Raw genomic sequence first — 23216 nt, forward strand, 5'->3', positions numbered from 1 at the left:
GAGACTAAAGATTTGTCAAGCGCAGTTTCCAAAGCTGTATGGAGGAAGGCGAGGCGGAATCTTATAGGCACTTTTTCCTCTAATGTCCAACTTTCGCCAGAATAAGGTCGACGCATATCGGTAGGCATTGATATATGCCGACTCAAGAAATTGGTGAAATACTCAAAGCACTTTGTCGAAACGTGATATTCGTCTTGATTCATCACAAGATCATTTATAGCTGCCCATGAGGGATCCTCAACGACCATAAGGATCAGCCTCTCAACCTAACCTAATCTACATGTTGCTGTGCATTTTTCTGGAAAATAATGATTATTATAAATTGTTGTTGAAATCTATAATATAACTTATCTCAAACCCTCTTTTATGTCACACTTTCGATTCAGTTTCATCCATATCAAAAGAGTGATGGAATGAAATGTATTTGAAATGACATAAAATTCTGTCATTAATGTCTAAGAAGTTTAAGTACAAGGAATTCAAATTCAACAAGTAAGGAAGGGCTAAGTTCGGGTGTAACCGAACATTTTATACTCTCGCAATTTATTGATGTAATTTTATACAGATAACACAATTCGGCCCATATATTCGGTATAAAATTCAATAGAATAACGAAAATCATCATAAATAGTATATGGGGACTGAGGTAATTCCTAAACCGATTTTACTCGTTTTCACCACCAAGATACAATGTATCGAAGACTACACGCTCACTTAATTTAATATTACTTATGATTAGGTATATGGGATCTGGGGGAAGTTATGACCCGATTTTTACCATTTCAGGTACAGAGAGAAACTGTTATAAGAAAAAAATTCAGAGGGAATGAATTACATATCTGAGCGATTTACCTATATTTTCGGTGAAAAATTACCCTTAGGCACTGAATTCTTCATGTTCGATATCAGGGGCCTTGAAAAGTCATGGTTCGATTTTGAAAATTTTTCCACAGGTGATGTCACAGCTCAAATACAGTATTTGTGTAATGTTTTATTCCCCTATCTTCATTTGTTCCTAATGTATATATGTATTATAAAGTGAACGAATCAAAAGAATTCAAAATTGAGTTATATGGAAAGTAGACGTAGTTGTGAACCGATTTCGCCAATATTCCACCCGTGTCGTCAGGGTTTCAAGAAAGTGTTACCGAATTTCATTGAAATCTGTTGTGTAGTTCTTGAGATGTGGTTTTTGACCCATAAGTGGGCGACGCCACGCCCATTTTCCATTTTGTAAAAAAATCTCAGTGCAGCTTCCTTCTGCCATTTCTTATGTAATTTTGGTGTTTCTGACGTTTTTCGTTAGTGAGTTAACGCACTTTTAGTAATTTTCAACCTAACCTTTGTATGGGAGGTGGGCGTGTTTATTATCGGATTTCTTTCATTTTTGGACTGTATAAGGAAATGGCTAAAATAAACGACTGCAGAAAGTTTGGTTTATATAGCTTTATTGTTTTGCGAGAAAAACCTATTTGGGGGTGGGGTCACGCCCACTTTTCCAAAAAAATTACATTCATATGTGCCCCTCCCTAATGTGATCCAAATTTCATTTTCATAACTTTATTTATGGCTTAGTTATGACACTGTATAGGTTTTCGGTTTCCACCATTTTGTGGGCGTGGCAGTGGACCGATTTTGCCCATTTTCGAAAGCAACCTCCTCAGGGTGCCAAGGATCATGTGTTCCAAGTTTCATTAAGATATCTTAATTTTTACTCAAGTTATCGTTTGCACGGACAGACGGACAGACATCCGGATTTCAAATCGACTCGTCATCCTGATAATTTATGTATATATAACCCCATATCTAACTCTTATATTTCTTGGTGACACAAACAACCGTTATGTGAACAAAACTATTATACTCTGTGCAACAGGTTGCGAGAGTATAAAAATTGTGGTAACTAATAGTAATACATCGCATTATCGAACTTACACTGCACTTTTTCACTTTACATTCAAGCTAGCATGTAAAGTGTGCTCATAAAGGAACTTAACGGTGCAGCTTCAGACAAAATTTAGTAAAGAAACGAATTTGTTCGGCTCGACGAAATTTTCATCGTTGTTGGTATTGGTTCGAGAAAAATGGAAATTATTTTACCTTGGCTGTTCTCGGGCGATCCCTATTCGACGATGTTGCCATGAACATTATTTATGAAGTGTTATTATCTACAGTGAAAACGCTAAACAGTTCCTCGAATTCGGCTGTGGATGGTCGGTTTAACAATCGTTTAAAGAAAATTTCGGAAATCGCAATTTAAAACCGAAATATTTGTAGTGTCTAACAACTTAAGACACTAGCGAATCGAACAAACAACCGGAATGGAAAAATTTTGTTGTTGCTTTCACATGTAAAATTTGAACAAGACAGCAAAGAAAGACGAATTGAAGACAATTACAATAATGAGAGAATTGTCTAAGTTTTTTTGATATTATAAGTTACAATAAAATAAAACATTTTGTTTGAAAATATTTTTAATAATTTACATCCCTAAACCGGTAACCCTGTACTTCAAAATCTATAACGTCCAGTACTCAAGCACCATCGAAGCTCATTAAAAATGAAGAGACATAAATGGCTGAATGTTATGCAAACCATTTCCGCGCACACGCACACATTGACACAGGCTTTCATGCAACCAACGGAAGTGAACGAGCGCAGTATGCTTGGTCCAAGGCAAATGGAGGAGAGCAAAACAGCGAAGAAAAGAAATTATTCAATAACCAAACATTTCCTTGAGTGGGCATGCATCCGCCAGCGATTGAATATATGTATGTGTGTATGCATAAGGCATACTTATAAGTAAAGCAGGTGCACGTACTTGGCTGACTGGGCATGCAAACCGTTTCATTTCCGTCGCCAGTAACAAACCAGCAACATCATCATTGAACTGTCCCCTCCCCTCTCCACCCACACTTGTTCAAACGTTTGCAACATTAACGGTATCTACATTAGCGGCATCATCGTCATTGGCCGCCCATCAGTAGTGCCGATACTTCGACATCATCATTAAAAGTAAGTGTGTGTAAAGAGCGTACAATGTTACCGTTATATGTAAGTAAGTAAGTATGTACAATTACATGAAAGGAAGTGAAATTGCATTGTGCTGCAATTGCATTAATGGCGAATTGTACTCGGAAAATTACGTTATAATGCAACAGAAATAACTACAAAAGCAGCTGAGATGGCGCATGACATGAACCATTACACACACATACATATGTACATATATATGCACTTGTATGTGAATAATGCTGGTAATTTGTCGACACTTGAGTTTCACACAAGAGGGGAGTAAGCCAATAATTTGCTCTCGAAATAGAAATAAGTGGCATAAGTGCAGTGTGGACTGCATAATCAGAATCAGAAGTCAGTTTATAACGGGATATTTAGATTATAAAGGCGAACTGTAGGTTACTTTTTATTATGATGGAAGTAAAATATAAAGAAGTATTGAATTCGATTATTATACAAAGAAGACGTCAAGGATTAAGGGTTTATAATTGGAATTTATGAATATATAATATCAAACATATGTTCGTAGCTCCCTTAAGATTTATTTTATACAATCATACGTTGGAGATAAAATTGTTGCAATTTTCAATAGATAGAGAATGGAATGATATTAGATTTCATTTAAAGTTCTAAATTATTAACTTTAGTTTATAATTGAAACACATATTACTCAGGAAGGGAAATATAATCTTACTAAAAGCTCACCTGTAGATGGCGCTGGCATTGAAATAAACCTGAAACTGCATTTATTCCTATTTTCTTCACAATAGGAACACATACTTTATAAAGCTCATGCGGCAGATGTTTCATATTTTCGCGGCACAATGAGCAAAATAGCATACAGATTATATGCCGCTGTTCACTACTGAAATAGACTATTGAAACGGAACTTCTCCATGACAAGGGGTTGGAAGCTATCTCCGATAGTCTGAAAGTCATTAACATCCTCATTAATATTCAGACGCGTTCCTCGAGTTCTACTGTAAAATATGGGTCATAGGATGGTTTTGGTCAAGCACTCCACCGGTCACTGGTAGACCGTAAGACAAGAATATATATTGTAAATGGTCAGAGCAGACGTCGCGAACTTGGACGAAACCTGTGACAGAAAACTCTATAAACAGATTCTGAAATTCAAGTGCCATTACCATCAAAAACAAGCCAAATACATACAATTCTGGAGGGTTCGTGACTCCAACTCCAATTACCCACATAAAGGAATAATTAAGTACGTAGTGCAAATCTAAGCAAGAACTGTATTATTAAATTGGTGGAAAAATATACTGGTTCTGGTCGTATTTTATGCTAACTTTTTGAAGTTGAAACTCTATATAATTCATGTTTTGTTAACTATAGTTGTAATTAATAAAATATCGTAAATGACTAACTTAAATTAATGAAAAAATTTGTTTATTGTTCTCTTTGTCTTGTTCCTAACATAAAACACAGACTTTCAAGACCTGGTATTCCATTTAAAGACAAGAAATCTAAGAAACCCATGTTAAGTTTGAGTATCATTATCCAACGAATTATCAATGATATCCGATTTTTATAATAAAATAATTTTATATAAAACATGAAACTTTTTTCTTTATAAAAAAAATAATTTTCAAATAATACGAAATTCGTTTTTATATAGTTTTTAAATATTAAAGCTTATGTCATACAAAATTAGATCCCTAAAAAGAAGTTATCTGACAGCAGTGAAATGTATACACGATACCATTGAGGAACAACTATACATTTGAGGCTAACTATAAAGTTTGTATATGGATTATATTATAGTGGACTTCCTTTAAAGAAGCGATACGAACTTATTATCCAGCCTAACATATTATCTGCACAAATTACGGGCTAGTGTCTTGCATTCTAAAGGTTTCGTTTCCTATTTACTAGAATCTAGATATAAACAAAACATAAGTAGTTTGTTTCAGTAACATTATGTTTGGTTTAATTTTCGAAATCTTTAGAAACTCATTATATTTCATAGATTATTACTCTTTAAATAAATAAATAAATATATTTTCATTTACACTGAAAAGTGTCCCTTCAAACTAGGAGTTCTCAAGTTTTATGAGAACTCAACTTCCCTGTCTCTATGAAATACTAGAAAGACAATTACAAGCAAAACAAATTCTGCATTCTACGTAGAATCATTTCATTGGAGCTATACTTCAGTATATTTCCACAGAAGGCGTTTTCTCCCGAATAATTCCGCGTTTAAAGCATTTCGCAAAATAGTATAACAAACGAGTGAAGAAAACGCTTTTCCAGGCATATTTCAATGACATTTTCCGTTGAAAAATAGAACTTCAGTCAACATTCATCTTTAGCCCACATTTCCGTTTCGGCGTATATCCGGAGTCTTTTTTGTGTGCGTCTTTTTTATATCCGTTTCTTCTGCGAAACGCTTGTGTTGCATGCGGCATCAATTTAATAAAAAATATATGCGCATATCTTACAATGTGTGAGTGTATTGGTTTGGGTGACACATACTAATGCAAACCACACCCGCGCACACTCACACGGCATGTGGCAGTGCAACAAATAGTGGCAGGGAGATGATGTCGAATACGGAAAATTTGTAACGGTAGTTATGGCAGCGCGCGCAAATGTCAACTGATCTCAAGTGAATTGAGAAGCTGTGGAAGCTGGTCGGTACATTTCGGTCAATTCGTGTGGAGTTTTTCTAACAACAAAAACAATAACGGATGGGTGTAGCTGCGAACGGCTTTATGCAAGTGCAACCAGCAACAACAAAAAAAACTAACTAAAGTTACAACAACAATTACAAAAAACAACTTCATGTAAGAAATTCCTAATAACAACAACTACAGCAACTGCAACATGTAACTGACTGACTGATAAATTGAGAATTTCAAGATTTTTGAAAGTCAGTAATTTTTTGAGATTTATTTTTTTCTGATTTTGTGTTTTTGTGCTCTTTCGCTTATTCACTAGATACTTTACGAACAAGCAAACTTTCAACATTTAACTTATTCAAAAGTATTTCATTACTTGACTTTTCCATTTCAGTTTATGAACAGTGAAATGGGAGAGAGGAGCGCGCGGCAGGCTGTGACAGCCAATCGGAGCGGAACCATCTCTTGTCGGAGAGACAAATGCAGTTGAGTGAAAATGCGATTTATTTTCATTTTTTGTTGGTGTTGTTGCCTTTTTTGCATTATTGTATTTTTTTAATCTGGCCGAAAAGTACATTCTCGAGATTAAACGCATTTTAATGGCAGATTGATAAAGTTGTAAATCAAATGCAATCGCAAGCTTGTTTCACTCAGCCTCTCCCTCTCTCTCTCTCAACTTAAATAGTCGCACAAAAAGTATGTCACCAGCAAATTTGTAATAAACTTAAGTACGAAATGGAGATAGCACGAATACCATACGTATACACTTGCAATCTCACTAACATACAAGCATACATACAAATGTATATATATATGTATGTATGTATGTGTATGTGTGCGAGTGTGCGTTCATAGAAGAAATTAGTCCAGGATGCTGGCACAAAAGCGAGGAATTTCAATTTAAATTTATTGCCAAAGTGAATGGCAAAGATATTTTTCCGCAACAGAAGAGATGTCTTCTTATGTGCAGATTGAAAGCCCGAGGCGTTTTAACTTTTCAAATCAATTTTTCAATGGTACGAGTATAAATGCAAACTAAGTCCTGGGTAATCAATTAAAATGCTAGTAAAAAGAGTACAAGAGCAGAAAATTTAGAGAAAAATGAGAGCGGTAAGTGCTGCAGATGCTAAGAGAAAAAGCAAACATATTCGAAATCGCTCTATTTTTGGCAGAGATCAAGATAAAACACTAATGTACAACAACAAGAGTTAAATCCAGATCCGGAAAAAACCGATCTGCAAGACTGTGAAATGAAAGAACACAAGCCAGCAAGATAATTGGGTCTTCAAAATCAGATCGGATTTCTCTCTCAAAATCTCTTCAATATCTACATTTAAAATAAAACCCGTTAGCGGCATAAAATATGGGATAGTACTAATATAACTCCTATATACCTATAGATAGTCTAACTGTAAGATTCTTTTAGAGAACCAGAGACCCCCTAAAGAAGTTTTTTGGAGTTTTACAATTTTTGTTGTTGAATTATATAGAATATTATTCTATTCTATGCCATCTCACGGTTCGACGAGGTTAGATCACTGGAAAAGAAGACTCATGTGAGCGAACTCGTAGTGATCGCTAGTCTCATTATTGGATTCTTTGCCTATGGGATATGTATCAAATCTTCAGATCAATTATGAGAAAAGGTCGTATTTGATGGTTTTCTAGATTAAACATATAAAATAGAATGTAGAAGTTACATCGTCAACATTTGGATGTTATGTTAGGTTCGGTTAGAAGATTTATAGTTGGCCTCGAGGAAAACAAGTGTTATGTAAGTCAATTAGAAGTCGCATGGAAAGTGGCGGCTAGGCTCATGGTTGGAATCAAACCTTCAGATCAATTAAGTCCTAGAAAGAGTCATACTCGATGGGCTTCTACATTATATATATTTAGATTAAAATATAATGTTGTCATGAGCATTTGGAGATTAGTTTGGATTATAATACTGATAGTTGCGCTCGAGATCGAAAAGGATCCAGCTTAAACAGCTGTTAGAACACTGTAAGCAATGGATCAAAAACTAAACTCATGTACAGACAGGTGTGTTGCCTTCCCATACTTGATAACCCTAAATGACCAGCAGTTTTTACGGTTAAAAAACTCCATTTGGAGGTTTACATTAATTGTACCGATTTCTTAATGATCTTTCCATACTTTCCTTATAAATAGAATTAAAACTTCATTTTGAAAGTCTCCATGACCCTTTTATCCACGCATTCGACCGCCTATTGATAAAACTGAGGCCTCCATGGGTTTTATTGTTGTTGTACCATCTTACTTGGTAAAATTGACTTATGCAAATAGGTTGTTTGAAAGGCTTGTCAAAGATGAAAAATACGTTTTTATTTAACCTTCGGCCTTTATGAGAAATACGAGCGACTTCGTTAACGGTTCAATATTTTCTCCTATTTGATTGTTCTACAACATTTACCTAACCAATCTTAAGTGAAACCATATATTTTCTCGATATTGCAACAACTTTTATGTAAAATCATAAATAATCAGCTTTGATCATTGATTTGTGTAAGGAAAAACTCAAAATTCACCCAATGCACACAAATTAACCAATTCGAGTGGATTACATGATACAAATTCTGGCGAAATTTTTCATTTTTTACATGCATGTGTTGTATATATATTTTACAAAAGTATATAAGTATGTTGTATGGCCACTCACCTCCACCTTCTGCAACACTTTATCCAGTCCAGTGATTGTTAAATCTTGTTCTTTCAACTCAGTGGCCTGCAGTGTTTCCGGTGTAACACGCACACCGGGTACAAATTTCAATGACATAACATCCGATAAACCGTTCGACAGCTGAGCCTGCAGAGCAAACGACAACAACAAACATAAATAACACAAGAGCGAATTCAATGCATAAATATAAAAATACAAAAGCAAAAAATATAAAAAAAAAAACAGAAAATAAAGTAAAAGTGGCGTACCTCCAAATCGAAGTGGACATCATTAGTCTTCACAATGCTGAGTACATCATTGAAATTCGACGACAATTCAATCTGACACGCATAGCGTCCGGTGTCGGCCTCGAATATGGGCGCTACCGCATAATGCTCGAGTAGCTTTTGGCCCAAGGACTGTTTGGATGCGAGGCGGCACGTAAACAGTTTAACCGCCGACATGCGTTCAAGGGTACTCGAACATTTCGAAATATTTCTGGCGAGCTAACGAGGTGACGAAGCGGCAGTGAAGGGAAAGTAAAAAAGCAAAAGAGAAATTTAAGTAATTTTATGAGAAGAAATATATTATAAAAATCATAAATGCATAAGTGTGTATAAAAATATAAGAAGCGAATTTAAATTGTGCATAACTCCTACAGTTACAGTTACTTTCTTTGTTCTGTAAAAGTACCGTAAATGCGCTTATTTCGAGCCAATGCGTCAAGTGGCACAACTACTTATGCAAAATCATATATAATAATGTATCGTTACATTTAACATACCGAGTTATTTATAAACATATATACAGTCAGTTGCAGTCAAAATAATAAGATTGAGCCAATTCTACAAACAAAACATGAAATTTGCTATCGGAAGAGGAACTGACTGACTGATCTCTAAACTGCTCAAACTCTTAAGAGAATTTAAATTTAAATACATTTAATACAACTACTCCTATTATTTCGACCACCACTGTATATGTGTTATATGTGCGGGCTTATACTCACCAAGTTGGTAAACTTATCCACTTGCAAATGATTGCGCACAACCAAATGTCCTCGATACGTTGAACCGCTAAATATATCGAATGATTTCAATAATTGAATCTGTAAAGTATAAGCAAACAAACGAAAAAGTTAGCGAACAACTTTACAAGTAGCGCATAACCAGACAGAAATATACATATAGAGACACATATAAATTCACAGAATTCCATGAAAGCAAACATTTTAACCAAGTGTTGCTGGAGCGGTGGGTGCAGACGGCAACCCGCAACTCAAATCGAAATTTGCAAAGTGCATATTTTCTACTTTTTATCGAAATTGTTTTTTCTGATTTTAAAACATTTTATTTGATCATTTCCAGACTGTTGGATTACTTTCAACTTTGGCAATTGCTACTTACCACATCCGCATCACGAACTTCGACATCATATTTTATGGCACTGCCACTGGCCTTATCGCCGTTGGTGACGACGATTTTCTCGCCCAATTTCAAGCGATTGCCCAGCACACGTGCCACTCCTGCAAAGCGTAAGGAAGAGAAAGATTCCGATTAAGTTAGTTTATTGGTACTTAGTTGTGTATGTATTTGAACAAAATGGAAAAGATATAAGAAACTAAGGTATTTATGATTATGATTTTCGCAAATCATTTTATATGACTGGTATATGTAACTGTCTATTTTTTTTTTGTAAAGCACACCTACTAAAAAATATACTACTACTACTACTACTACTACTACTACTAATTTAGTCATTTTTTAACTCCTCTTTTATATTATTATAAAGTCTATATTGTCTTTCGAATACTATATTATTTCACTATATTGCAAAATATTTTTCTTGGGTATTGGACCAAAGAAATTTTTTTTGAAGAATGTGTCATAAGTAAAATTCGTTATTGGTCGATTTTCGAAGTTAGCCTCCAAAATCGAAGCATTTGCCTTCGAAAGCTTAATAAAAATAAAAGAAAACGGATGTACTGGAATGACATTTCATAATTGCATTGATCAACTTTATTCCTGAGAATCATTTCGAGAAAGCCAAACAAAAAGAAATATGATGTAATAAGCTTAAGATGATTTTTGGGACCGAAATAACTGTATCTTAATTGCGCTGTGGATACAGTAGCTGACTATTGCCAACATAGTAAACACTATGTGCTTTCTTTTCGAGGGACTACATATTTAAATTGTTTACATAAAACTAAACTCGATGGATCAACAATGGTAACGCCTTGTGGTGATAACAACCTAAAAACCCTAATTGTTTTCAATTCAACATAAAATTAATCAATTAACTAATTACGCAATTAGAATTTATTTAACATCAATTTGACTTCGTTTGTGCCCATGTACCCCCGTGATGAGAAATTAATGAGCAGAATTCTTTTGAATGACAAAATTATTATAAATATATGAAAATTAAAACATTTTTATTAACTTGCTGCAAGAACTAACAACTACTATATCCTTGATTTTCGCCTTCCCTTCTTTTTCCCGTGCAAAATCTGATTGTGTCCGTATCCTTTTTATTTAAATATAACAACGTTTTCGTTTTTAGACACGATAATTGATCAATAACAGGTCTCTGCTCGACTAAAAACAAAGATCGATTTATCATATAAAATAAAAATCTACATTACTTTTTAATCAACTTTCAAAGTGAAATGCAACTCTGCGACAAAGACGTACGATATAAGTTCTTTGTCTCCCATTGACTGAATTTGTGGATAAAAAAAAGGTACGGTAGATGTCGCTGCCAAAAGATATTAATCAGCTGATAAAACTTACCAACTTCTTATGAAAAGCAAAAAAAAAAAAAAAAAAAAAAAAAAAAACAATTTTAATTGATCAATTAATTTGGCTGTCTAAAAGTGCTATAAATTTTTCAGTTTTAATTGCCTCAGCTCATTAAGCTATTTTGACATTGCATAACATTTAACGCGATAATATAACATCTATAGAAGACTGATGAGACTCTGATATATATATATGTATATATATAGAGGATGGAGTCATATGTAGAAGTTCACGTAAGTGAGGAAAGTTTCTGACTGCCATTCAGTTGGGAGTGGCCAGGAACGATTCTTTTACATGTGGCTCAAGCAGCTCACAACTTCCGGTCTTAGACCAAGTATCCTCTGGGTAGCCAACAGACATCCGTCTGGAAGCGAGCTAAAGTGAGTGCGTAGGGCTTGGGACCCACCACATAAAAACGAATAACCAGTGAATAAGAAACACAGGCCTCGGATGAGAAACCCCCCTTTTGATGACGCCCACGGCAAACGTATAAAGGACTATGATTTAAGGGCATGCACCTGGAATGTCCGGACCCTTAATTGGGAAGGTGCCTCTGCCCAGCTGGTTGATGTCCTCGTAAGAGTAAAGGCTGACATCACCGCAATCCAAGAAATGCGATGGACGGGACAAGGACGGAAGAAGGTGGGTCCTTGTGACATCTACTACAGCGGCCATATAAAGGAGCGCAAATTCGGTGTGGGATTCGTGGTGGGAGAGAGACTCCGTCGTCGAGTCCTGGCATTCACTCCGGTGGATGAACGTCTAGCCACAATCCGCATCAAAGCGAGGTTCTTCAACATATCGCTGATTTGCGCCCATGCCCCGACGGAAGAGAAGGACGATGTGACCAAAGATACCTTCTATGAGCGCCTAGAACGTACCTATGAGCGCTGCCCCCGCCACGATGTCAAAATCGTGCTTGGCGATTTCAACGCTAGGGTGGGTAAAGAAGGTGTCTTTGGCACAACAGTCGGAAAATTCAGCCTCCATGACGAAACATCACCAAACGGTCTGAGGCTGATCGACTTCGCCGGGGCCCGAAATATGGTCATCTGTAGCACTAGATTCCAGCATAAGAAAATCCATCAAGCTACTTGGCTGTCCCCGGATCGAATCACTCGCAACCAGATCGATCATGTTGTGATAGATGGACGACATGTCTCCAGTGTTTTTGATGTGCGTACGCTTCGTGGTCCCAACATCGACTCGGACCACTATCTTGTAGCAGCTAAGATACGCACCCGCCTCTGTGTAGAAAAGCGCACACGTCAACAAACACAAGGAAGGTTCGACATCGAGAAGCTGCAATCACAACCGACAGCCGAACGATTTTCTACTCGACTTGCACTCCTGCTCTCTGAGAGCACTCATCAGCATCTCGGTATAAGGGAGCTGTGGGACGGCATATCAAACTCCTTACGTACAGCTGCAACCGAAACCATTGGCTTTCGGAAAAGCCAAAAAAACAGCTGGTATGATGAGGATTGTCGTCTCGCAGTGGAGAGAAAACAGACTGCCTACCTCGCAATGTTGCGATCGACCGCAACACGAGCGGGATGGGAAAGATACCGAGAGCTGAAGAGGGAAGCGAGACGCATTTGCAGAAAAAGAAAGAAAGAGGCAGAAATGCGTGAGTATGAAGAGCTTGACAAGCTGGCCGACAGGGGTAATGCTCGAAAATTTTACGAAAAGATCCGGCGACTAACTGAAGGTTTCAAGACCGGAGCACACTCCTGTAGGACCCCCAGCGGTGATCTAGTGGTTGATGACCAGAGTATACTGTGTTTGTGGAGGGAACACTTCTCCAGCCTGCTGAATGGCAGTGAAAGTACAACACCAGGAGATGGCGAACCCGATTCCCCAATCGACGACGATGGAACAGATGTTCCATTGCCCGACCGTGAAGAAATTAGAATAGCAATTACCCGCTTGAAGAACAACAAGGCGGCGGGGGCCGATGAATTGCCGGCCGAGCTATTCAAATACGGCGGCGAAGAGCTGATAAGGTGCATGCATCAGCTTCTTTGCGAAATATGGTCGGAAGAAAGCATGCCCGACGATTGGAATCTCAGTGTACTCTGCCCAATCCACAAAAAGGGAGACCCCACAATCTGCGCCAACTATCGTGGGATAAGCCTCCTTAACATCGCTTATAAGGTTCTATCGAGCGTACTGTGTGAAAGACTAAAGCCCACCGTCAACAAACTGATTGGACCTTATCAGTGTGGCTTTAGACCTGGAAAATCAACAACTGACCAGATATTCACCATGCGCCAAATCTTGGAGAAGACCCGTGAAAAAAGGATCGACACACACCATCTATTTGTCGACTTTAAAGCTGCTTTCGACAGCACGAAAAGGAGCTGCCTTTATGCCGCGATGTCTGAATTTGGTATCCCCGCAAAACTAATACGGCTGTGTAAGTTGACGTTGAGCAACACCAAAAGCTCCGTCAGGATCGGGAAGGACCTCTCCGAGCCGTTCGATACCAAACGAGGTTTCAGACAAGGTGACTCGCTATCGTGCGACTTCTTTAACTTGATGCTGGAGAAAATTATAAGAGCTGCAGAGCTAAATAGAGATGGTACAATCTTCTACAAGAGTGTACAGCTCCTGGCGTTCGCCGATGATATTGATATCATCGGAAACAACACCCGCGCCGTTAGTTCTGCTTTTTCCCGCCTGGATAAGGAAGCGAAGCGAATGGGTCTGGTGGTGAACGAGGACAAGACGAAATATCTCCTGTCATCAAACAAACAGTCAGCGCATTCGCGTCTTGGCTCCCACGTCACTGTTGACAGTCATAACTTTGAAGTTGTAGATAATTTCGTATACCTAGGAACCAACATTAACACCGATAATAATGTCAGCCTTGAAATCCAACGCAGAATCACTCTTGCCAACAGGTGCTACTATGGACTGAGTAGGCAATTGAAAAGTAAAGTCCTCTCTCGACGAACAAAAACTAAACTCTACAAGTCCCTCATCATTCCCGTCCTACTTTATGGTGCAGAAGCGTGGACGGTGTCAACATCCGATGAGACGGCACTAGGAGTTTTCGAGAGAAAGGTTTTGCGGAAGATTTACGGTCCCTTAAACATTGGCAACGGCGAATACCGCAGAAGATGGAATGATGAGCTGTATGTGTTGTTCGACGACATAGACATAGTCCAGCGAATAAAAAAACAGCGGCTACGCTGGCTGGGTCATGTTGTTCGAATGGATGAAAGTGCCCCAGCTCTGAAAGTTTTCGATGCAGTACCCGCTGGTGGAAGCCGAGGAAGAGGGAGACCTCCACTCCGGTGGAAGGACCAGGTGGAGAAGGACCTGTCTTCACTTGGTATTACCAATTGGCGCCAAACCGCCAAAAGGAGAGATGCGTGGCGCACTGTTGTGGACTCGGCTATAACCGCGTAAGCGGTTTCTACGCCAGTTAAGAAGAAGAAGATATATATAGACATAACAATTAAATAACATAACTCATCCAGAAATCTGATTTTTTCGAAACTTTACAGTGACTCTAATAAAGATGCAGAAAAATGGGGAAATAGTACAAGCACCCTATATACAGAGGAAAAAAAACCACCGAAAAAAGATGAAATAATAATCGATTATTGTCTCACAAGCACAAGTCATGGGACTATATTTACCACATGAAAGGATAATAAACAACATCTTTATGCGACAGTAATTATTAATGATATGGCCAGCTTTGGGCAAATTCAGCTAATGGAGAATAGTTCCCTGAATTCAGCCTTATCCTTTCACTTAAATATTTCATAAATGAAGCTTCTAAACTTGTAAGGACATCTGTACCATATACACATGTATATCTAATATGTACATATGTCATTCAGTGAGCCTAGAGTGTGAAAATCTAATTGAGTAAATTTCTCCACAAAATTAGTCCTTTTACCTTCGAGCAAACTATGACTTCGCAATTATACGTACAATGTTTTTAATTCGTATACATAGATAATATACACATAAGTGTGTTTGTAAGTATATCGCACGAAGCGCAAGGACACCGCTTTCACTTGACTGCCTGCCGTTTATGTACAATGTTGTTGCTTCCCCTATTTTTTCCAATTTATTGTGTTCACTTAGTTGTTGCTGTTGTTGCAGCAAGGAGGAGGCAAGTGAAATAGCAATGCGCTAATTTCATTAGCAAAGTCCTAAATCTGCGACAACAACAACACAAATGCAAGTTAAAGTTGTGCAACAACTACACGTTGGAGCGCAGAAGAACCGCAAAGCGGCAGTGCTGTGTGATAGCACGTACATAGATAGTGAACGAAAATGGCCAACAAGCCATGGCAATGAGATAAACTAATGCTGCTGGTCAAGTATAAATATTTCATTGAATTAAATTCGCTCCAATAACTTTATCTAAACAGAACAAGAAGTACATACACCGGCCACTACATATACATAAATATAACGGTATGGCCTCAGTACCATCGAAATGTTGATAAAATATACGAGGAATTTAATGTGGTCCAAGATCTAGGTGGCAACACCACTTTTATATAGCAAAGAATCACAGAAGACTAGGTTTAGTTCGAGATACATAGATAGTTTCAGATAGCCACATATATATATGTATGTTTTGAGTTAGTTGAACCGTATCAAAACCGACCTTTTACCTTTCAAATACAAACCGGACCGGAGAGCCTAAGCACACACAACAACAAATTAAGTATTTTAATAATATTATAGATTTATTTTTAAAGTGACCGCAAGCTCACAACTAAATTAAGTATTAAGTATCCTGATAAATATCTTGTTTTTTCGTCGGGAATCCAGTCGTATAGTCACCGAAGTGGATTGCGCACAATAAACCGAGAGAAATCCTTATTTATTGGAACGTTTGAAGGACGGAATCACGGAAAAAACATAAATTGAAGAAGAAAGTACTTTTTCACCAACTCGATGAAAATTGTGGCAAATTTGTAGGCATTATTAGGAAAAATTAGTGGAAAAATCACGTTCTGAAAAGAATGCGTTTCGTGATTATGATCAACATAATACTATTCGCAACACCATACTCCATCTTAAGGCCCAACTGTCATTATTAAATAAAATTCGACCGAATAGACCACGTCCAGCACGCAGTGAAGAAAATATAGTTGACGTAGCTGTGTACACTCTCAGAAGACCGTGGAGAGTCGATTCGGCACCGTTCGCAGCAACTCGGCAACTTACATTTACATTTTACGTCAAGGTCTTAAATTGAAAGCATACAATATACAGCTTGTACAAGAACTGAAGGCGCTCGACCTTTGGCTCTTGAAAAGTTCCAAGAAGATCCAACGTTTTCAACCTAAATTTTGTTCAGCGATGAGCTATTTCCTGCAGGTCATTCATCATTGGAAAGAAAGAAACTGTAAGAAATAAATACCAAAGAATGTCCTTTCGAATGATAATAAACATTCCCCGTTAAATTTGAATGTTCTGTTTTTTTATTTTATTTAAAAAATAGGGAACTCCGAATTGCATAACCCTTTATTTGTTCACATGAAAGTTGACGCAGCCAGAAAGCACTTCGATTTTCTTGCACACAACTGTGCAAGTGCATTTAGATTAACGCAAACATTCAAATGGAGAAAAATGCCAAAGGAAACGGTTTTCCATTCGAAAATTTACCAAATTTGCACTGAGAACGCCGAAAGGCAAACAAATCGACTACACAAAATATTCAAGCGATGAATAAACGAAAAACACAGAAATCGAAGAAATCGAAGAAATGTTATTAAAGAAACGAACTAAATGCAAAAACGTTCTTTGTTTACCACACTTGAAGTCTACTTGCCACAGTTCAGTTCAGAGAGAGAGAGAGATTGAGATTGAGTATGGAGTGGAGAAAAGTTCAACTGCGAATTTGTTGGCACAAACGCCAAGAAAGACATATTTAATGTAATCGAAACAGAAAGTGTGCAATCAAATGCTTATATGAGTTTACAATAACAATAACAACAACAACAATAATATTGGACTATCACATTTCAAAGCCATTAAAATGAGTGCATATTTCAATTATCGATGAAAAAATGACACAATTGGGTCAGACAGGCTTTAGGGCGAGCATTTGGAAGGACGTAGTAGCGTTTAAGTGGACTTTCGAGTACTCGAATTGTATGCGCTTCACTTGGAAAACTCGCTGCAGACATTTGTGCATTAAAAAACGAAAAAAAAAAACAAAAGGATTAGAGCCCGCGCGTTTGAAGCGACAGCATTTCGAATATAATCAAAGGCAGCCAAAGGAAAAAACGCCAACAACAAAGATTTCAATATTACCGCCGCTCATGACACATGCCAGCCAAATCGTTGGCCAACAATAACTGGGATTTCTGCTCTTTGTCATTTTTCGCTGAGAGTGCTGCGCGTAGCTAGAATTCTTTTGGCCGAAAATATTTTGTCTTCTTCGCTTTTTTCATTTTTTTGTTATTAAATTCGCACTTGCTTGGTATTCTTTCTGTTTCCAGCACTTCAAGTGATCAATTGGGGCCGTTGAATTGCCACAAAAATGTTGATTGCAAAAGTTCAAGGTCGCAATTTTTTGGCAATTTAGTGGCTTTCTGAATGCATAGCGAAATATTCAGACACTTTGATATCTTTTATTATATTTTATCGTTCCTTGTAGGTGCATTAGAGGCGCTCTCTCTTTTAAATATGCTTTAGGGCTATTAGGTAGATTGTTTATGTTTATTTATGGTCAAGCATCTTTTCTAGTTTCGAAAAATTGTAAAAGAAGAAAAGTACTTATATGACTTCAAATTTAATGATAAGAATACCTCTAAGATGCATGTATAACCTGAAAAAGCTCTCTAGTTCATAGGGAATCGGACCAATTCTTCCATAACACCATTTCATAAGCATGTCCAACGTGGATTCTGGCTCTCTATGACTCTTACTAGTACGAGGACAGCTGTGAAATAGTCGGGTAACGGTTTAATCTCTCGATTCAACGAAAATAGCTAAAATTTACGCTTCGTTAACCGCCTATTAGGATATCGGAACCCTTTCCGTGAAGAAAAAAATTAAGTTACCCAGCGAGACAAAAGCCACCTTGACTCATTCGCGGACTGGATACTATAGTAAGTAAAACTCCTACGTTTTCGGACATGAAAAAATAAGAGAAAACTGTCACTAAGTTTCGACTCATCGTATCAAATCGGTTCCGTAATTGCGGTTCGCTAATCTTGGAAAAATATCTCTGGAAAATTACCTTCAATTACATGAAAACCAGTTCGATTTTATTAGGATTATCTTGATGGATACTGGTATTTTCAGTTCGAAATATGACGAACGAACAAACAACTGGTATTAATCGCACTGGTATAGGTCGTGATAGATCATTGAAAAGCTTAATATATAAGTTGATAGAAGATAATATATCATTTATTGTAGTACAGACGTTTTTGTAATTGGATTTGATTTCTTTCCAAATACAAAATGATATTTAGAGGTAAAAAAAATATTTTTTTTAAGAATAAATCTACCATATAGTAACACCACGCAAGCTGATGAGAGATTCAGCTTCCAAAATGCAAACAATATACGAAACAAGCAGATTAAAAATGTCTGACCATAAGAGCTGTCTCAAAAAATTGAAATGCTGAAAAGCAGATAGGATTAAGAAATCAAAGACTCCCAAACCAAAATAGCTTAACAAGTGACGTGACATATAAAAATGCTGTTTAAAGAGCGGCAAATATTGTGCTCACGGGTGGGCGCGTGAATTATGTGCAGGTCCCAAAAGCATTTACATATTTATGTATTGTATATATAGATATCAATATAATATAGAACGACCGAAAAATATCGTAGAAGAATACTTACATATACATATGTATAAGAGTGTGTATATTTGTGCATTGTTGGGGCAATGGACAATATTGATGCGCAGAAAAGCAGCATATAAATCATTCAACTATACGAAATGATATACTCATGGCTGGTGGAAAAAAAGGATAAAGCGCAAAGTAAAAGCCAAAAGTGTACGTTCGTTCTGCTTCCTTTATTTCGGTATGCTTATACAGTACTTCATTATCTTTTTTTTTTTTTTGTTAACCAATTCAAGTTAGCAGACACGGTTCACTGCAATTCAATGCGTGTTGTTGTCTCAGCGTAAGTTATGATCTTTGAAGCTGCGCTGTCTTTATGAATGCTCACACACACACACTCATATATATGTATGTGTTATGCGTGAGTGTGTTGCTGTTAAATGCCGAGTGATGTGCATTTAAGTGCGAGAGCATGCCTTGCTTACAATGACATAATCATCTCAGATATGCCCAAGTGCTGCTGCTTCATTGTCACTGGCCCGAACACACACACGTACAATTTATGTGCTCACACACATCAATATGGATGCTTCGGCGTAATGCATAAACATATTTCTAGGCGCTTAAATCTGTAGTGTGCGCAAACAAACAAAAATTCAGGCAGAAAGAAGTCGAACAAGCAAGTGAACTGCTTCCATACACAGTTGGAGGAACATTTTTGGTTTGTATGTGTGTGTGTTTGTAAGTGTAGAGAGATGTACATTTGGTAGGGCTGTGCTTTAATCATTCGAGCGTGTAAATTGCAAATTTAGAAAGCTCGGTTCCTGTATGTGCGAAAATCAAGCGAATACGCTTATGAATAATGCATGCCTTCTTCATTTTAGCAACTTTATTTGACCATGCGGCGATTGCTGTCAATATTCGAATAAGATGTATTTCATAAGTCCTTACTCGCACTCCGGGTAATAACAGCATGTGTTACATGAAATCTTTCTCAACATTTTTAAAATAATATAGACAAATATATAATATATTTAATATACATACATATGTATGTATCAAAATAATTCGAGATTAGTCAATTTAAATTCGAGTTGCCTGTCCGCCAGTTCAAGCAATTTATTGCATAACAATTTAAATTTATTGATGAAACTGACTGCAACTGCTGTAAATTGAAACAGCTTCCTGAGGTTAAGAACTTCATAATAATTCAAAGGTATAAGTGTGCATTCACATGGGTGTGAACCCCTTTCTAATCAAAACTGATCTCACACAAATCACTTTTCCGATTTCTATAGAAAACTCTTATGACTCCGTCTCTTTCTCTTTCTTCCTTTATCTATACTACATCGCTCTCTATCTATCTATCTAAGTATATATCTCTATCACTTTATCTATCTCTTTCTCTTTATTTATCTCTCTCTATCTATCTATATCTCTCTATTCATATTTCGCAAAAATAGGATCTTGCCATTAAAAGCTACAGAATTCTAAAAAACAGAATATCCCCATTAACCACTAAACTTTAATAAGACCCCCATTTGTTGCGTCCTTGTTTGTAATAATCACCTCTTTTGAAATATATATGTATTCTCTTTCAGTATTCTGTCATTCAGGGCTGCAGTTTGAATTGTCAATTATTAATCTTTTATACCACTTCAGTCCATCTAAAATGTACCATTCTGTTCCAAACTGTTTCTTGAGTAAATTTGAAATATCTTTCTTCTTGCATTCTTTCAACGGACGTTGTACTACATCCAAATTATTTAAAGTCAAAGGAGGTCCTTTGGCCCCTTTTAGTAATGTCAGAGGGTGTTCTGTACCCGATTCAAATATATAGTTTTCAAAGCCCTACAATTTGACTGTTGTTGAATCACGATTCAGTTTATTAAAAAGAAAAATTATTTTCAATAATTGAATATTTCCAGTTCTTTTTAATTCTCTTACAAATTTTTTATATCTTTTAGAATCCAGTCTTAACCCGGTACTATGGCAATGAGCAATGAGGACAAGACTGCATACTTGTTAAAAAAAAAATAAATAAAAATGTAAATATCCTCTTTTGAAAAGACACGTCTCATATGCTACTATCCACAAAATATAAAATAAATCTCTCCTTAAAAATATTTTTTTTCATACAATCTAATCTTTTTTATGTGAATAATAGTAATTGAAATAAATTTTTATGAAAACATTTCTCCAACTGACGCTTTAATACGGACATTACTCATTCAGACTTAAATTTTCGTTAAACCGCACTCGTAAAATATACAATTTCATTTCAAACAAATATTCGCTAATGCTTCGCCTATTTGGCGAACTCACTAATTACGTAAACAATTGCAGTTACGCTCAAATATTTGGTGCTGTCGCTGCTTTGTGCAACTAAAATTGGGTGACCAGAATTGCTAAATAGGAAATTAAAATTCAAAAATTTATTTTAATTATATACCAGCAGCTGCCAGGGCATTTATATACACATACTCGTAGGTACATAGGTACAAACACATGTGTTTTCAGAGACCAGCCTCATTTTGCTTGTGGTCCTGTGGCACCACCTCTAACCACCTTTTATTGAGCCATTTATTTGTCTCCTGTGTCCGAAATTTGCTTAATTTTGCAATGCGGCTGGTTGTTTTTGTTATTGGTTGTGTATGTCACTACAAATTTCATGCATGGGGTAGTGTGTTGCAGTTATGCGAACTATTAGCAATTCGTCGAATGGAATTTAAATTAATGATTCGGTAAATAAAAGCGAAACACCACCAACAACAAGGGTGTTAATTGTTGCTTTCAGATAAGTATTTATATGGGTAAAATATAAAATACATATTACTGTACTGTTCTGTGATAAATGGCTAGTTATATGCCAGAAATGTAACTGTTTAATAGCACGTTCATTATTTCATTATTATTTTTTTAACTAACCATAAACAAAGCGAATCGTTAGCTTACAACTACTAGAACAAAATCACAACTGTAAATAACGTTATTTCGTGGATATTGGTTGTGGAACGAAAATTCTAGATTTTTGTCCAGATTGTAGTTGCCATAATACATGGAGCATATGGAACTGTGCTCGTCAATATTTGGAGGACATCGAGAATTTATCGTCAGTTCAAATTCAAATGGGTTAGTCTTTGAAAACCATAAGACTTTCGCGATAAGGGCGCCCAAAGAGAATCTTTCACAAGTCGTTTTTTTTTTAACTGCGGGTCTACGTAACCCGAATGGGATGGAATTTTTATCCAGCGAAGAAAAATTAACTTGCCAAGAGTCCTAAAAAATATATGGGGAATGAATGTTGTCTGCCGCTACAAAAACAACACAGGTGGATAATGTCAAACGACTGTCATTGCTTGCAGACAAAGTTCTTGTATATCAAGTTCAAGTAAGCTTAAATAAAAGTTTTCATCTGCTGGAGAGAATTTTGGCTACATCAAAAGCGCTTTCGGCGCTTTGAAAAGCGCTTTATTTTTTCTTTTGATCCAACCAGTCAAGACAGCTTGAAACGTCCTCCACTGGAATTTACTTCCAACAGGATTTTAGTAGTTACTAAACCACCGACAATAACTTCTTCGCAGCATTCCTAAAATCTCCAATAATACAATAACCATACTTAAAGGTTTTACCCTCTATTTCTCATAAAATTAAAAATGTTATTTCACTCAATAGCCCCCACATTGAATTACCGGCATTAAAAATTTAAATAATTTCTTAGTCTAGTCAAAACCAATAGAAAACCACCCATGAGAGATGGGTTGACAAATGAACCGCACTAAAATGGCGGTCGAAATAATACATGGCCAATTGGAAATTATGCAAAAACTTTCACTCACCTGTGAATTTGTCAATTGCAATAATTTGCTCATCCGAACTGCTCCAAACCGATGACAATGTTAGCGGTGAATCGAAGCAAATGATGTCGCCCACAGAGAAAATCGTCTGTTACCAACGAATAACGAAACGCAGTAAGACAGTGGACAGTGGGCGGCAAAGGAGACCAGGAGACAAGCCGAGCATGTCAAACGCACAAACGCCGCCAAACAATTGAAAGCGGAGCACATCCGTTAGTTAGCCGATGATGTAACAGAAGCAAACGGCCGGAGGCAGCATCAACAACAGTATTAGCAGTGGCAATGCCAATCAGCAGCAGCCGCAGCAACCGCAGCGTTCAGTACGGTATCAGTAACAGTTGACCGAATTGCATTTTGAATGCGACATAGATTGACGCATAGATGAGGCACATAGAAATTGAATGGACGTATGCGTGGAATGGTGTGTGTAA

The 23216-nt window shown here is 36.9% G+C and overlaps 1 protein-coding gene across 1 annotated transcript in view; it reads right to left on the minus strand.

Moving 5' to 3' along the window:
- The window catches only part of Pom210 (nuclear pore membrane glycoprotein 210), an 89325-nt gene that overhangs the window by 55715 nt on the left and 10394 nt on the right, over positions 1-23216 (minus strand). Inside the window, exons 16-20 of the mRNA XM_011180402.3 lie at positions 22768-22873; positions 9744-9862; positions 9347-9445; positions 8607-8843; positions 8338-8484 (exon numbers count right to left, since the gene is read on the minus strand). Coding sequence (XP_011178704.2) covers positions 8338-8484; positions 8607-8843; positions 9347-9445; positions 9744-9862; positions 22768-22873 — 708 coding nt within the window. The remainder of the gene's footprint in view (positions 1-8337; positions 8485-8606; positions 8844-9346; positions 9446-9743; positions 9863-22767; positions 22874-23216) is intronic.

Source organism: Zeugodacus cucurbitae, chromosome 6 (genome assembly GCF_028554725.1).
Source record: "Zeugodacus cucurbitae isolate PBARC_wt_2022May chromosome 6, idZeuCucr1.2, whole genome shotgun sequence".
NCBI classification, from domain to species: Eukaryota; Metazoa; Arthropoda; class Insecta; order Diptera; family Tephritidae; genus Zeugodacus; species Zeugodacus cucurbitae.